Raw genomic sequence first — 18030 nt, 5'->3', positions numbered from 1 at the left:
CCTCTTCTGAAGCCAACCTGGTGATTGGGTATAATCTTACGCTCTTCTATTATGGGCAAGAGCCTTTTAAGGAAGAGAACTTCCATGACTTTTGAGACGATAGGGAGTAGACTAATAGATCTGTAAGATGCAACTGTATCACCCCAGCGGGTTAGGGGGTTAGAATATACCCGAGGTAGCTATGCCTGTCGTAAGAGGCGACTAGAATACCAAATAGATTCAAGGGGTTGTGTAGCGCAAACCTTTCAGGTTGCCAGCGCAGTATATAACTTCTTCAAACCCAATTGTCAACCTGATCTATCCGTGGCGAATCCTGTTTCATTAACAGCCGAGACGACCCCGAACTCCTCATGGATGCAGGGGGTGGTGAGGGCGGGATGGCCTAAAAGGTCGCATGTGGCCATAATAAATCGTTCCCGAGATGGTCGGGCTTGGTACCGGAACGTACCGGATCTGCATCCGGCAAAGGACCATCAACATCGATAACACTCCCCAAGACCTGCGTATAGTCCAAGACCTTCGGGGAGTGTTCTTATCGCTACAACAACAACATCCAACTCTATCAGCTGGCTTTCCGGGTTTCAGAATTATTTTCATCTGCGAAACTTTCCACTGTGGGGGTATGAATTGAGTTGTTAGTACTGCATTAAACAATTGTGTCAGGAATTGTATGCCTTGTGGGATACATTTTTTAGAATAGTGCCATTGATAAGGTCTTAGCTCGAAGCTTTTTTTGCTTGACTTTTGCAATTACGGTTTTTACCTCCGATATTGAGAATTTTTTTATGGGTAGATCCATTTGGTATTGATGTCTTAAGGTAGTTTCCACTTCCTTAGTTGTTCTTAGTGGGGGTTCAATATCATGCGGTTCAATATCGTTTTAGGTGACGTGCGAAAGTATTTGCTTTTTCAACATCACTTTTTGCCCATTCGTTATTCTCCATTCGTATAAATGCATTTGAGACAACTGGCCTCTTTAGCTTGCTAGTCTGTGTGTTAGTATAATTTTGTAGGGTACCTTGACTTCAGGATATCACGAGTTGAGTGGCAGGTAATACTTCATTACCGTAAGCGCCTCATAATTTCGTACTTGCAATTACAGTTAAATAAAGAGCGTTCTACATGTTATACGTGAATTTTTATTGTACTTGTGAAACGAACATAAAAAAGAGCACAAATGATGATTTCTTAAAAATAAAATTGGTAGTTTGCAGTAACTAATTAGGCATGCATATGTATTTTTGTTCTTTATTCCCTTTTCTGAAATAGTATAAAAATAAATATTGTAAATAATCTAAGACTCTTAGACTAAGAGACCTAGTAAAAAAAGATTTTTGAATGTCTTTTCTCAACAGTTTCCTGTGAAGGACAATACTAACAAGCCACACCACTTTTAAAAGCGATAATTTGTTTTCTTTTTTGTTGTTGTTTGTTTCAGGTGTTAACCTGATATCAGAAATATGAATAAATAATATAAAAAGACAAGAAAGTATATAACCAGATAAAAGCAGTTTTATTAGAAAAGTTGATAAACCTTTAATTGGATCATGTATTCGCATTTCCTGAAGCTATTTGATACTATCTTAGATTCGTATATTTGTATGTCCTACGCTTAGAATGTATGTGGCATAAATATTTTTTGCGCGCTATTTTGTTAATAGCTTTTAAGTGTGTATTGCTTCCTCAACTTTGGAGTTCAAGTTTTCTTATGATAGATTTTGTTATCATTAATTTAAGTTATGTTTGAGTTAAATTTTTCTAAGCAAGCTCTTTTTCACCCTAGGGTTTTTTTTCTAAAGACACACTGTGAATTTTCCAGCTGCCAGCTGCTTCTAAAAGTTCTGTTAGTTATCAAAATCTATATCGGAATCATCTGAATCGTAACCACTGCGTATAGTCTTGTTTACTCGATTGATGTAGGATTTCTTTTTCACATCAGGTGGGGTCATCAAGTCTCCCTGAAATTAGAATTGTTGACATGTTAGGATAGGGTAGAAAGTTTGGAAGAAGAAAGGTTTAATTAAAATAAACTAAAAATTATTAGATTCGACGTGTAAAATTGAAAACCTCCCATGAGTGTTTCTGTAACTACGTATCAAACAAACAAATGCCGATATCCTCCCAAGACCGGGCTTAAGCTAAGCTTTGCCAGCAGTGCAGCATTTATGGGCATCATTACTACTTTTAGAGAGTGACGGCAGTCGAATAATGTTGGTATGTACTGAAACTTATTTGGTTTTTCATTGGTCCTAGTGTGTACTAGACTGGGTTGGCCCCTATACAAAAAAAAGTTGCTAATGTCCGCCCCTAAATTTGAAGATTATGTTGAGAGGGTTTCGGAAAAATTTTTTTTAATTTTTTTTTTGATCCTTCGAAATACAGCCAAAACGGTTTTTCGTTGTAACTTGGTTATTTGACGTCCGATTTTTAAAATTGATATGTCATTATTTTGGCTTTGAGACACTTCACATTTCCGTTTAATGTCCTTTTAAGCTATGAAGTCGTTTTCAAGGCCAAAATAATGACAGTCTAGTACACACTAGGACCAATGAAAAACCAAATAAGTTTCAGTACATACCAACATTACATATAGTACATATATACCATAAGACCCACAGAAATAAAGTGCTTATTTTCTTCGCTCCCCACGCATTTTCTGAAAGAATGGGGATAAAAATAAGATCTGTAAAAAATCTGGCCATCTGTAGCGAAAAAATTTCATGGAAATTTGACCTAAAAGCTAAAAATGCACTAAAAAATTGTATATGTCTGTATTGGCTAATATCTCATAAACCAGTAATTTTAGGAGAAATAATGACATAAGGACTTTTATTTATATTGGGGTCAGGAGTAAATTGCCCATATAAATGTTGTACCTGCGAGTGTCCTTTCAAGGACTTGTAATAAGTTGAAGTTAATTTTTATTTTTTATTTTTTTGTAGTGGTCAAATAAAATACATGCAAAATAATGGATTAGATAAGCTATGCACCGTTTGGTAGGATATTAACCACAGTTTCATTTTAACATTGCATTTTAATTTTATTAACATTTTTGCAATGGTGGGATGACGTAAAACTAAGTAAAAACGGTTTTTAAATTTATAAAAACATACAGAATGAGATAATTCAGGGGCACAGTTCTAACTTTATATGCTATGTTAAAGTAAAATGGTAAATATTAAGTAAAGAATCAAATTAAATAATAATATGAAACGTTTTGAAGTCTATAAAACAATATTAGACATTTTCTTTGGACACTTTTTGTTTAAATAATCTATAAATTGTTTCTTTGATGTGTTTCGTGACGGCAAGTTTTTGTAATGTTGCTCCACTGCATGTAATATAAATTGCTTTTGCTCTTCCTGATGAGTTAGAGCTGTATTAAAACGGGTTATTAGTGCTATACCATGTTCTATATATCATATAATAATTTTGATACTAATGTTTTTGCTAATATGTAGTTTTCATTTTCTTGCCAAGTGCTTGGTTGGATCTGTTCTTAAGTAATCCGTGTTAATATTAGTCACGCTTTTGTCGAGTAAAGTATCAAAAATGAAATATGTTTGGCTCGTAACGAAATCTCATAGTTGTGAAATATTGAGCACATCTACGGGTAGATCGATTCTTTTTGGATTATCAGGATGGCCGTTTTTTTTTTTTTTAATTTGACAGCATTTTTCTTTTCATGTCAAAACTAACCTCGTCATCAAAAAAAAGCCAATGCAATATTGGACTCATTTAAGTACCACAAATGCCCACGCGTTTTACTCTGAAATGATTCTTCTATATATTCGCATCAATTAAACGTATTCTAAATCTTTAAACAATCTGAAATCATTGGCTGGTGCTTTTGGTGCTAATTGGCACAAAAACCAATATTTCATGTATACACGTACCACAAATATGTTGAATCTCCGTATGTTGTGAAATGTATGTGCTGAAATATGGAATTAAACATGTTTTATTTAATGCTGGTTAGGTACCTAAATCTGTTTTACATACAAGAAATTGCAATTTGTTTTCTAAAAAGAAAAATTTTCAGGCAGTATATAATTTTTGCCATCCATCTAGCGTGACTGACTGCGCCGGGTTTGGAAATTTTGTAGCCCGGTATTTCCTGTCCAATAAATAGCGAACGTAGGTTCAGCATCTCTATGTAGTCAGGTCTAGTGCTATCTACTTTATTTTTGATTTGGTCGTTAATAAAAGCTATCAACTAGGATCTTATATCATCGGTAAAAAATTCAGCTACATCTGCGTCTTCTACACCATACTCATAATCCTCCTGTATTATTTTTGGCCACGCTTTTCGAAATTTTTAGGTCCTGTTGTGGTTTTCTCTACTGATATTTTGAATGCGGCTACAACCAGCAAATCAGATATATATGACCCGGCCTATGAAAAGGTCACTTATGACTCAAAAAAAAAAAAGAAAACTACTAAGAAACTGAAGAAATGCATTGTTTATCTTTAACAGCTGTTTCTCGCAATTTCTTTTTTGAGTCATAAGCCACCTTTTCATAGGCCGGGTCACATATGGTGTTTGCATGCGAAATGCAAATGGTGCTTTCCAACCTTTTGCTCAATCGTAGCACAGGCTCCAATGGAAGTGCTAGTGTTGCTTGCAGTGGTGTCAAAGCACATAGCCCTTATATGGTTTTGTATGCCCAATCAACCATTGCGGTATGTACAGCAGCACCTTCAATAGCACCGGTCTGCCTATTAATTTTTGGTATTCCCAGAACTTTTGAATTACCTTGTGATGGCACACTGATGGCTAATCTGTTAGATCCTTTTTGGTCCCCAGTTGCGCAGTCCTCTAGCACTTTACCATCCCAGTGTACTGTATATGTTGCGTTAGCAGAGAATTGATCTTTGACTTTTCTGTAAAATAATTCCCTGTTTTCATGACGTTGCTTACGGATATGTGCTGCTGAAACATGTAACGGCATATAATTGCTGCAGCTGCAACATTGCTGATTTGGTACCTATCTAGCACTTGTGTTAATGCGCCATCCACTACGTTTTTTACGTGGTTAGCCAATTAAATTTTTTTATTCTTCGAAGCATGAAAAGTGTTGTTGTCACATATGTCCGGAATGTACTCTTCCTCAACTGAATCACCGGAAATAACATTGCACTGATCTTCTGGAGAGGAGTCATTTATAGGAATGTACTCTTCCTCATCTGAAGCACCAGAAATAACACCGGTCGGATCTTCAGGAGAAGAGTCGTTTATAGGAGACATTTCACTGCATACATTTTTGGAACTTAGTGACACTTTTAATCGCGCTGCTGCAAGTGATTCACCATGCTCTATTAGGAAATTGATTGCTTTTTGTTTTTTTTTTGGTTTACCAACATTTTTAGTGCATTTGTATGCGAAATATCAACAGTTCCTCCAAAGAGTTGTTAAACTTTTTATTTTTTTATTTTCTTATAGCTATTATAATTTAGTGGGATAATTCTTTCAATTCCGTCACGTCTTTTCACTGGAATTTCGAATTTTTCATATAGATTGATTAGTCTTTCTGCCCAAAATAAAGCACTGTCTTTTGCACTTTTGTTTTGCATTAAATAACAAAATACACTCAACACCTCTCTTTTGCTGGGAAGCGCATCTGCATTCAAGCATTTTTTTTTCTATCATGGCGGAACGATACAAGGTGGCAGCATGGTGACATACCTACAAACTTAAATAAAATTCAATGTAGGTACATTGTTTTTGTAAATTCGATAGACAAATGTCAAAATCGTACTGCGTCGGAAGTTGATGTATCAAATCAAATAAAAAAAGCGTATAATCAGCTGTTCCGTGCTGCCACCTTGTATCGTTCCGCCATGTTTCCTATGTAGAACAATTTGTTTATTTATTTTCTTATATTTACTTAGTTTCAAAGACTTACCAACTAAGAACACGCTTCTAGATTTGTTTTCCATTGTGCTGCCTTATCAGAATTATTTTTATTATAAATTTCTTGGCCTAAAGCTCACAATTACCATGCACGTTTATTATAAATATATTTCCAAGCCTTTTCTGACAATTTAGTACCGGTTTACTGGCAAAAATAGCTTATATAATAAATAATTTTTTAAGAATTCGTAAAAAAAAATATTTGACTTATGAAAAGTCCTTAAACGGGCACTCGCTTGTAAAACATTTATATGGGCCATTTACTCCTGATACCATTCGAAATAAAAGTCTATATGTATTGTATTGTATTTATTTAATCACATTAGTACATTAAGATAATGAAATCTTTTAAGACTACAACAACCAGGTATTACAATACAATTATAAATTTGTATATGAAACAAAATATTCCTGAACGTTAATTTAAGTTATATAAATGAACAGATCAAAAAATATAAAAAACGAGTATAAGAAAGTGTATAGAAGAAGTATAGAGAAGTAGTTTGAAATAATTTTAGATAGCCAATTTAAGTTCCAAGATTAGAAAAGTAGCTGTTAAGAATATGTCTATCACTTGTTGTTTTGGTACAGAGTTTCTTACAGAAGCAGGGATTGAATTCCAGAGACGCGTGGTGGTGCCTAGTCGGAGGTGCATAATTAAAAGCAGGTACGAATAGAGTGCATGAGCCGAGAGACCTATTAGATACGATTTTATTATACAAGTAAGTATGCCTGTGTTTTTGTTAGGATCAGTTAGGATCAGTCAGAAAAATGCAACTCCTTGCCTTCTGATAATCAGACATGTTACAGCCCAGAAGTCTAGATCTCCAAGCGGATATATGTTCAAACTCAAGTAAGCCATAGATACACCGAGTGGCGTAGTTAAAGGCAACCTCCATTTTATAGGTAGATCTTGAGTCAACCTTATTGTAGATCAGCTCTGAGTATGTAATAAGGGGTATAACGAGTTGGATGGTAAGCTTTCTTTTGATATGTTATGGCGTACAAGGCGCGGACTGTCGCAAACTGCGCAGCGTGCCATACACCTTTCCTACCCCGGAGTTGATATGATCAGTCTCAGGAAAACTAGTATTAATTATAACACCAATGTTTCTAACTTTACTAACGGTCTTCACCGTAGCGGTCCCTATACTTAGGTCAGGTATTGTAAGATTTGCGATACTTTTTCTGGCAATGGGCACAACATATGATTTAGCTGCGTTTAGACAAAGTCCATTTTTATTCGCCCAACATAAAATAGCAGATAAATCGTTATTTATTTTACGACAGAGGTCAAGCATATTGCTAAAACCATCGGATAAATAAAGCTGAATATCATCAGCATATGCATGCATACTTACAAACTCGCAGACATAAAACACATCATTCAGGAAAAAGACTGAAAAGCAATGGACCAAGTATGGACCCTTGCGGAACACCAGTCACCACTTTCTTTGGCTCCGATACATCTGATCCATTACTGACAACCTGATACCTGTCAGACAAGTAACTTTCCATCAACCTCCGAGCGTTACTGCCAAAACCAAAATAATGCTGTAGCTTATGAAATAGTAGCGTGTGATCGATCGACTGAGTCAAATGCTTTCGAAAAGTCAAGCAGACACAGAAGGGTTAAGTGGCGTTTATCAAATGATACGCGTATGTCATCAAGTATTTTTATCAAAGCTGTTGAACAGCTGTGTTTAGCTCTAAAACCTGACTAGTTTGACGAAAGTAAATTGTGCCCGGTAACATGCGAACTGATCTGTTTGCTAATAGGCTTTCAAACACTTTAGAGAGCACTGGTAAAATACTTATGGGCCTAAAATCTTCCGGAATGTACTTGTCATAGGCCTCCAATATTTTGCTATTAAGGAAAGTGAGTTCTTCATTAACAGTACCCAAATACCAACATTCACTCCAGTCAATACAAGACAAATCATAAAATAAAGCATTATTGTCAAGTGAGCTGTACTCTCTAAAGGTATCACGGTGGGTTTAAAAAAATTTAAATTTTTCTGCCGACCACCCGGAGAATTTTTCTGTGGGCTTATTCTAGGAGGTGCCTAGTGTCAAAAAAAGCCAACCGTGAAATCGTATATACGGCGTTTTTTTAGAGTCATTTGAAGCTTTTAATTTTGTAAATTTTGAAATCAGGCGTTATTGATAGGCAAATCTATTTTAAAGCTGTAATAATCATGTTTCTTTGCAAAAAATAATGTAAACATTTATTTTATGTAACGTTACATACAATGCAAACAGTTTTTTTAAACAAAATTTACAAAATAATGCATTTTTTGTTTGAAACCACAAAAGTTTGTTAATCAGCTTCTCCAATTTATTTAAATCACAAATGGCAACTATTGTATTGGCAAACTGCTCTCAATAAACGACTAGAGTATTCTGGGCGAGATATTTTAACACTGTATTTAACCCACGTCGTTTTAAAATCTGCTTTGCTCGCTCGAAAAAGCGCGTCCTTTTCCATGTTTTGAACAAAAGTAAAGCACGTGTTCAATTACAACATGAACTTTAGGTGTAATACCAATTTTCATGTCCTCATAATTTGATTTAAATTTATTAATATGCACTTTGAATTGCGGGTCTAGATTATGCGAAAAGCAAGAGTTAACTACCAGACCAAAATCTTGAAAACACTGAACATATTTCATACATTTACCGCCATGTTTTTCTGAAATTCTTCTCAAAATATCTACATTTTTAAGCAATTTTTTGCAGGAATTGCCGTTAAAAGAAGACTGTCCGAACTAAAATTCACGATCTACATGGCATTCTTCACCCCATTCATTACTTTCTATTTCTTTTAACATGATTTCATAAAGTTTATTTATAACGCCAAGTAAGAGATGAAGTTCAGGAGGTGGAATCACTCTATTATTTCAATAGCTATCATCCGGTGGCAAAATCCTGAGCCAGATAAATTATTTTGCATGTAAATGCAACAACAACGATTTGAGCCAGATAAATCCAGATAGAAGTCTGGTTCAATTTGTGAGCCAGATAATTTGTTAATTACTTCTTTTTAGGTTGGCCTTTAATATACCTACTTTTTGAAAAATAGATGTCGCTGCTTAGCCTTTCGCTGTATGAGTTAAATGAAAAACAGCGGCGACATCTGCCTATCACATTTCACGTGTGTGAAAATTTCACGACATCTGCTTCTCAAGTCTCTCAATAATCCAGAGCATTCCCGTGAGAATTGAGCGTGAGCCGGAGCTGTAAAACTCACTGAAAGACGGCAAATGTCTTCATCAAAATCAAATAGTGGTTTCTTTACACAATTTTTAAAAAGTGAGCGTGTTCTTTTTTTACCTCTGTTTTCTTCCCAAGCTTTAACATTTTTTTCATTGGTATATTTGAATCAACTCAAGAAAATTATGAAAATGTTTCATTATTATGGACGTTATTAAAGCTTGATAAATTTAAGTGTAAAATCGCAACAGACTTGAAATTAGCGAATATTTTAATAGGCATTATGAGTAATGCCAGTAAATATCCTTGCACTTGGTGTACAGTATCTAGTGACGATTTAAATACGTGCGGTACGCTTAAAATACTTGGCGAATGCTTAAAAAATGTTAGAGCTCGGGAAGAAAACGGAGTTAAAAAAGAACATGCTCAGTTTTTTTAAAATTTTGTAAAGAAACCACTCTTTGATTTTTATGAAGACATTGAAATAATAGAGTTCACTCCACCTCCGGAACTTCATCTCTTATTTGGCGTTATAAATAAACTTTATGAAAGCATGTTAAAAGAATTTTAAATAGAAAGTAATAAATGGGTGAAATAATGCCATGTAGATCGTGAAGTTTAGTTCAGACAGTCTTCTTTTAACGGCAATTCCTGCAAAAAATTGCTTAAAAATGTAGATATTTTGAGAAGAATTTCAGAAAAACATGGCGGTAAATGTATGAAATATGTTCAGTGTTTTCAAGATTTTGGTCTGGTAGTTCACTCTTGCTTTTCGCATAATCTAGACCCGCAATTCAAAGTGCATATTAATAAATTTAAATCAAGTTATGAGGACATGAAAATTGGTATTACACCTAAAGTTCATGTTGTAACTGAACACGTGCTTTACTTTTGTTCAAAACATGGAAAAGGACGCGCTTTTTCGAGCGAGCAATGCAGATTTTAAAAAAAACGTGGGTTAAGTACAGTGTTAAAATATCTCGTCCAGAATACTCTAGTCGTTTATTGAGAGCAATTTGCCAATACAATAGTTGCCATTTGTGATTTAAATAAATTGGAGAAGCTGATTAACGAACTTTTGTGGTTTCAAACATTAAAATTTGTAAATTTTGTTTAAAATAACTGTTTGCATTGTATGCATTGTGTTTACATTACTTTTTGCAAAGAAACATGATTATTACCGCTTTAAAATAGATTTTCCTATCAATAACGCGTAATTTCAAAATTTAAAAAATGAAAAACTTCAAATGACTAAAAAAAAAAAAAAGCGCCGAATATGCGATTTCGCGGTTGGCTTTTTTTTACACAAGGTACCTCCTAGAATAAGCCCACAGAAAAAATTTCCCGGGTGATCGACATAAAATTTTTTTTAAACCCACCGTGATATAGGTACTACTTAACAGAGCTAGGTAGTAATGATTACTTTAGGTAATCAATACTCGTCGCTTCCCTATTACATGTACTTGAGGAAAGAAATCAATTCCTTTCCTCCACAGCAAAAAAAGTAATTTCGTTTTTTGAGGCTCAAGTACAAAAAATTTTTTGTTTGTAATTGAAAAAAAAAAAAATACTTTCTTCAAATGTAATTTCTGTCCAAGTAATTTCGAAAGGAATTGCAAATGTAATTGAAAATTTTCCAATTACATTACAAGGAATGGAAAAAGTACTTTCGAATTTCCCATTCCTCAAAGGAATTGCAAAAGTAATTGAAAAATTCTTAGTGTAAAAAATATTTTTGCGATTCAAGCGGTGATTTTATGAGGCCATAGTAACTTTTTGGACCATAAGAAAATGTTTTTAAAACACAAGCACTGCCTTCAATGACTTGCAATTCATTTCTAATGTCTTCGCTACTCGCGAACGGAGTGATACCGGTCGTTATAACTCACCTTCGTTAGCCGGTTTCCCGGGCTTGAAAATGTGCGTCAGGTAGCTTTCTCTCTCAGCGCCAAGATGTTTTAGCATTGGCATGACTACTCCATTTTGACCTATTGATTTACAAGGTTTGGCTTTTTTCATGGCTTCTTAAACCTCTGTGGGGTGGGTCACACGTCGTGGTTGTGTCTATGTTCCCCTCATCCGGGGAATTAAAAATTCCGGGCATTTAAAATTGCCGGCAAAACCCGCTCACGCATGCGTTCGAGTCACCAGAGTTGTATCGCTGAAGGTGATGGATATATTATCATTGTGTTTTATCGGGTTAGACAAGGACTTTACAGAATCTTTTTTTAATTTTTAAACATATATCAGGTGGGCTAGAATCATAGCGCTGAGCCTGGTGATATTGCAGCACAATGGAAATCAATGTATAGATCCGAATGTCCAATCCTGTGTCGGTATATTCGGATTCTGATTCTGCAGAAGTCGCAGTGTATCCTTCGACTTCATCACGCATGGTATCCATACTTTAACTTTTGGTACCGTGGGGATTTGCGCTTTATCCACCACCTCGAACTTCGCGTTCGTTCCTTGGCTTTGGAGGTTTGGACCCACTTCCTCCAGCCACAGCAAGTTCGCGGACGCTATCATCTTCACACCAGGGCCTTACGTGGTTGTTCCCGTATTATCTTTAGCATTAAGTAAATGAGCTCCCTTTCTACAGATCTAGACCTTTCAGTAGTCATCTGTCCGAAAGGATCAACCAGCGCCAAAGTCAGTGACTACCTTGCCACATCATTCATCTTCTCGGGAAAAGCCGGAGTCTTAGCTTTTTCTCTCTTTGGCTTATCTCATACTTCCCTAGTTGGCACTTCGCCACTTTTGATGTCCTTCCTCTGACTTGCAGCTTTCGAGGTAGTTGCTATCTCGCTATTGGGGCTACCTATCCTACAGCTTTAGGCCTCGCGGCTCTGGGACTGGGTCATTTCAGACTCTTGAAGGCAGACTTCGCCTTCCGCCGAACGGTGCCTCTTCATTCTGCCATTCGACATTTCTTCCTACTCGTACCGGTTGTAGTGCCGAGAGTTTCTCTCAGCAAACCTTTTGAACTGCCTTCGACCTACTTCTACCGCCTCATGAGCCCATTCCAAGCGCTCGACCTCCGCTTCTGTTGGGTCGACCACTGCTCCCAGGCGTTGGACAATTCTTAGTGCTGATCCGTAATGCGACAGGGCTCTACTACTTCCTCTGCCCAGTACCCTTCTACTCCGTTTTAAGTTGTATGCTTTTCCAACACGGAGTTCATTGAATCAGCACTACGCTCGCTCCCCGGGTCCGACGCATCGCTTAATGCGTTTTTGTCGTTTTTAGCTTGTGACTCAGTCCTCCTATTATCACCGTCCTTATAAGAATTAGATAATGAGTCGTTCAACTTCGTCGTATGACCACCTGCCCGACAGGGCGGGCTCAGCGGTTCAGTATTATATACGGGGAAAGAACCGTCCTCCCCAACAGCGCCCCTTACTGTGGTAATGCCATCAATACTTCCCGAGTGGTCCGGTATCGGGAAGGCTTCGTTCGAATTTATCCCCTGACTGCAAATCGTCCGAATAACGCAGTGAATTAGGGAGTTGGCAGTTCTTGGTCACCGACATTCCGCTGCCCTCCTATGAGGCGAAACGGCGTAGATGCCAGTCCTAAACCGCTGCGCCTCACGGTCCGGCGCTAAGGTATTCGGCCTACCTTAGTGAGGGATATTAGAAGCATACTTCCAAACCCTTTTCCAATATAAAGCCAGATAATTCATGCGAAAAATTTACAATTTCATCAACACAAATTGTTTTTTATTGGAATACATTTTACATCTGTGTCGGAATCCTGTTTTCTAAATTACATTTGTGAAATATGTAACAACAAAAGAAAACTCATTTTAAATAATTAATGGTGTTTACGTTATGCCAGGTGAATGTATCAAAGAAAATTAAAAAGTATGCTGCTTTCCTATAGTCACCACCCTTTGATAGCGGAGGAAGGAAAGGGATGCCCTTACTTTGCTGTAAACTTTAAGAGGATAATGATTTTATATTCATTGGTGCTTCCAAATGCTTTCAGTTACCACTCACAAGAAAAATCTGATGAAATAATGAAAATTGTGACCCGAAAAGTCACCCACATCAACCGTAGTAAGTTCCTATACACAAACTAACTTGTAGTTTTTCAATTACTTTCGCATTTCCTTTGAGGAATGGAATGGGAAATTCGAAAGTACTTTTTCCATTCCTTGTAATGTAATTGCGAAGTTTTCAATTACATTTGCAATTCTTTTCGAAAGTACTGGGGCAGAAATTACATTTGAGCAGTTTTTTTTTCCAATAACGAACAAAAAATTTTTTGTACTTGAGCCTCAAAAAACGAAATGACTTTTGGTATTTTTTTGAGGAATTGAAATGTAATCAATTCCTTTGCTGTGGAGGAAAGGAATTGATTACTTTTTCCAATTACGGAGGAATGTAATGGGTAATGTAATGGAATTGAATTTACCCAGCTCTGCTACTAAACCTATTCACCCCTATTCTGCATTTCGATTACGTTCCCGTTCTACGCTCCGTTCTAATGATTTTTGGAAATCAGCTGTTTTTACGGAATGTGTGAACATTGGAACAAAATAAATTAAAGAAAATTTGTAAAAAACACTGAAAAACGTTTATATTTTATTATCCACGCCATTTTGTACAAAAAAAGCAATAAAATATATCATGATGAAATGAATATTCAGGTGTTCTCATCCCGTTGACGTTTTCCCTTATTCTGACAAGTTCGGCATGCACAATTTAGAGGGTTGTCTATCATACGTAACTGCCTTTGAGTTCTACTACGATCGTAGTAAATTTTACTATACGTTTAGAAATATTATAACTATATAAGCCATTACTGGAATTGTTTTAGCCAAAAAGATTAACGTAACTTTGTATTCCCTAACAGAATATAGACAAAATTTTGCAGAAAACTAATTTATTTGAACAATTTGTACCAAAAATTAAGCAATCCAAATTTAATACTTTTGAAATACACGTAAATACTGGAATTGAGAGCTGCCGAAAAAGTGAGGTTATGATGTTGACATCACCTTTATTATTACATGATGGAATATATTGCCGTAGTGTTATATTTTTTTGAGTGAAGTGCTTTCATAATTGTATGTTTTTTTGTCGTTCTTTTGGCCAATTTCATGCCGTAGCCACCAAGTTTTGTTAAAACTGATTCCTGCACGGATATAGTTGACATTTTCTGAATTTTATGGATGCTAATTTTATTGCACTGGACTAAAATACTCTATGAAGATTTATTTATTCTTTCCGCAAGGATTGTTTACATTTTCGCTTCCCCCTCCTCTACTCCGGCAGCTGCTTTGGCATATAACTGGACCCAACGAACAGATATAAATTATAGCTGTCTATTATAATGGAATCAATAGCCGCGGCATTATTTGTAGAGTTGGAAAGCAACGCATACGAAAACGGCCAGGCGATAATGGAAAGGCAAATATTGCGAAATTTGTGTAATCCATTTGAGATGGGTGACGAATTGTAAGAAATTGAACTTAAAAGTGGTAAAGTTTAATGACTTATTTTCTTATTTAGGTTCAAAAAAAATTTCGACTTAATAAGGATGCTTTCAAGTATGTGTTAGATACTTTTGCGGGGCAAATTCGTCCAAGGACTTCGGCATCGACATCTGCCCTTAATATTGTAGTAGCTGCTTTGAGATTTTTTGCAGAAGGCAGTTACCAGCATGGAATAGGGGCGGATTTTAATGTAGGAATGGGAGAGTCAACAGTGTCAAAGTCACTGCCTACGTTTCTGGATGTAATGCAACCAAAATTATGCCCTCAGTGGATAAAATTTGAACAAAGTGAAGAGGAGAAAATACAAGCGAAGCAAGAATTTTATGCGAAGGCTGGCTTCTCAGGAGTCATCATATCCCGCTTTGTTGCCATTAAATTAGCCAACGTCTCATACTGCACTTGTGTTGGAAACATATAATAAAATAATTTAAACAAAATTTTTAAGTTAAACGGTTTCATTGAAAACAATACTTACATTAAGTAGTAATAATAATAAAAGATAGAAAATAAATAGGTAGGTCCTGGGTACTAGTCATCACACTCCTCATCAATCTAGGGCGTTGATCAGACAATTAAATAAAAGCGTTGGACGCGTCAAATTTCTATTGATAGTCATAAGTAAGACCAAGTGAACCTTAATCAGGTTATGCTACGCCTCACATTTTCATAAATTTCAATTTAAATTTCTTTTAGGATTATTACTACTTAATGTAAGTATTGTTTTCAATAAAACCGTTTAACTAAAATTTTTTTTTTTAATTACATATTTTACTTTCTATCTTTTAGTATTATTATTACTTAATGTAAGTATTTCTTTCAATAAAACCGTTTAAATTAAAATTTTTTTTTATTTATTTTATTACACTGAAATTTCACTAGCAAAATTTGCTCCAAAGTATTCTGACGTCACTTCTACCGGGAAATGAATTTTTGTAATTAAATTTCACTAACAAAATTTGAACTTATGTGCTCCAAAGTATTTTGACGTCTCTTCTAACGGGACTAGAATTTTTGTAATTAAATTTCAATAACAAAATTTGAACTTATGTGCTCCAAAGTATTTTGACGTCTCTTCTAACGGGACTAGATTTTTTATACTGAAATTTCAATAACAAAATTTGAACTTATGTGCTCCAAAGTATTTTGACGTCACTCCTACCGGGAAATGAATTTTTTACAAAAATTTCACTAACATAATTTGAACTTATGTGCTCCAAAGTATTTTGATGTCACTTCTACCGGACTGTATATAATATTTGTTCAAAGAACCAAATCGGACAGACAAGTACGAGTTTTTTGAATATCTCAATTTTTGCGACACCTAGCGTGAATTTTTTTACTAAAGTGGTTTCTATTTCTGTATGTCAAATATGATTTCCAAATATGAGCCAAATCGGACCACAAATACTTTTTTTAGAATATCTCGATCCTTGCGCCACCTAGAGGCGATTTTTAATAGGTCGCTTTCTATTCACGTATGTATTACGTGTTCCAAATATGAGCGAAATCGGACCACAAATACGATTTTTGTGAATATCTCGATCCTTGCACCACCTAGCGGCGATTTTTTGTCATAGGTCGCTTTCTATTCCTGTATGTATTACGTGCTCCAAATATGAGCGAAATCGGACCACAAATACGATTTTTGTGAATATCTCGATCCTTGCGCCACCTAGCGGCGATTTTTTTCTTATTGCATTGTCATCGGGTTCTGAACTACATTCCAAGTTCCAAGCTTGTAGCTTATCGGGAAATTACTTAAATTTTAATTACAAAATTCGCGCTGGCCGGCCGGCCGTGCAGCCTGTCAAGTCAACCTAAATAAAACCGTTTAAAAAACAATCACCATCAAGCCTTTTACGTTTCTCAACAAGTTTTACTTACATTTTTGTTAAAATTCTGTTATAAATTAATAAAAAATAAAAAGAAAATATTTTTCCGCCAACAAATTTGCAACTTAGAAAAACGGAACTATGATCGGAAAGACGAATCAACAAAGTCGAACGATTCGAAGTTGGATCGAAAGAGACTGGAACACAGAATACCAAAATTGCCAAATCGAAAAAATTCAAATCCAAGTCGAAATGCAGAATAGGGCTGATTATCACGGTCAAACTTCAGATCTAGAGTACAAAAAACAAGGTCATGGTCTGATAAAAAGGATATTTGGTCAAAGTTTAAAACAATTTCAGGGTCGGAGATAATAAAATAATCTAGTAGACTAGGACAACAATTTTTAGCGTATCTTGTAGGTACATTAGTATTAACAAAAGACAGGCCTGCTGCGGCAACATTATTGCACAATTTATCACTGAAACACTCACGAACAAGAAGGTTGACATTTAGGTCTCCACCTACAATGAGGTAATCATAATCAAATATATAAAAGGCCAAGGATGAAAAGGGGATATCAAGATCTCTAGATCTATGGGGGTTGTATACGCACGCTACTAACATTTTAACACGATTATCACAAAGCACAAGAAATAAGTACTCCACCCCTGGGCTTTCAGATCTCAATACCACTTTAGATTGAATATTATTTTTAACAAATATTCCTTTTTTATCGATTCTATCATTGCGAAATAATCTATAGTTATTGATTGTCAAGTGAATATCATCTATTTCATGTGAAAACCAGGTTTCAGTCACACAAATGACATCAATTGCAGATGTCTCAAAAAGAAACCTTGCAATTTCCATTTTTTCATTATTTAAACTTTTGGCATTGGAGCTATGGTTGTTAAGTCCTTTGTGTTGCTGGCAGAGCAAATTTATCATAACAAGGCTATTATCAACAGCACCACATGCGCTACGCTAGGAAAATAAATCTAAACAAACACAGAGCCATTGTAAATTTTACCAAGTAGCGCAACTAACAGCTGATCGGTGAAAATTCGCACATTCACACGCACAGTTCTCGACTCAGTTTCAAAACAAAACTTTAGATTATTTAATTCAAATTTTAAAGTGAGATAATCCTTACAAATTTATGTATACAGAATATATATGGCGTTTTTGTTGTTATTAAAACAATAGTTTTATTTATATTAAAGCTTTTATCATTTTTTTTTTTAACTTTGAAAAATCTCCGAACACCATTCCTTCATTATATGACATTCGACTGCCTAGTCCACTGCCTTCCACTCTATTCGCAACATAACCTCTACTTAAGCTGCCAAACTATATAGTAAACAATGCACAGAGCTCATGGTGGATTCACCAGGTGAAGTAAATAAAAAAAGACGGAAGATATACGCTATCTGAAACGGTAGTGATGTCACGGTCAGAAGAGGGTAAAAATTTTACCCGCTTTGAAGAAATAGGAGTAGAAAAATAAATACCTTGCTACGAAAGCCATTACAAAAATTACTGTTTTCAGCATATCAGTGCCACCTAA

The 18030-nt window shown here is 35.6% G+C and overlaps 1 protein-coding gene and 1 long non-coding RNA gene across 2 annotated transcripts in view; both read right to left on the bottom strand.

The window, feature by feature from the left end:
• Positions 1-1116: 1116 nt before the first annotated feature.
• LOC137237167 (thioredoxin domain-containing protein 9) overlaps positions 1117-18030 on the bottom strand; it is a 30664-nt gene continuing 13750 nt past the window's right edge. Inside the window, exon 3 of the mRNA XM_067760494.1 lies at positions 1117-1958. Coding sequence (XP_067616595.1) covers positions 1845-1958 — 114 coding nt within the window. The 3' untranslated portion in view covers positions 1117-1844. The remainder of the gene's footprint in view (positions 1959-18030) is intronic.
• Positions 1969-5637, bottom strand: LOC137237168 (uncharacterized). Its single transcript, XR_010948855.1, has 3 exons — positions 5363-5637; positions 4003-4416; positions 1969-3937 (listed from the first exon to the last, which is right to left on the bottom strand). It is a non-coding gene; the product is annotated as an uncharacterized lncRNA (long non-coding RNA).

This window comes from Eurosta solidaginis, chromosome 1, assembly GCF_040869045.1.
Source record: "Eurosta solidaginis isolate ZX-2024a chromosome 1, ASM4086904v1, whole genome shotgun sequence".
Classification (NCBI taxonomy): Eukaryota; Metazoa; Arthropoda; class Insecta; order Diptera; family Tephritidae; genus Eurosta; species Eurosta solidaginis.
This window is presented reverse-complemented; position numbering and strand designations above follow the sequence as displayed.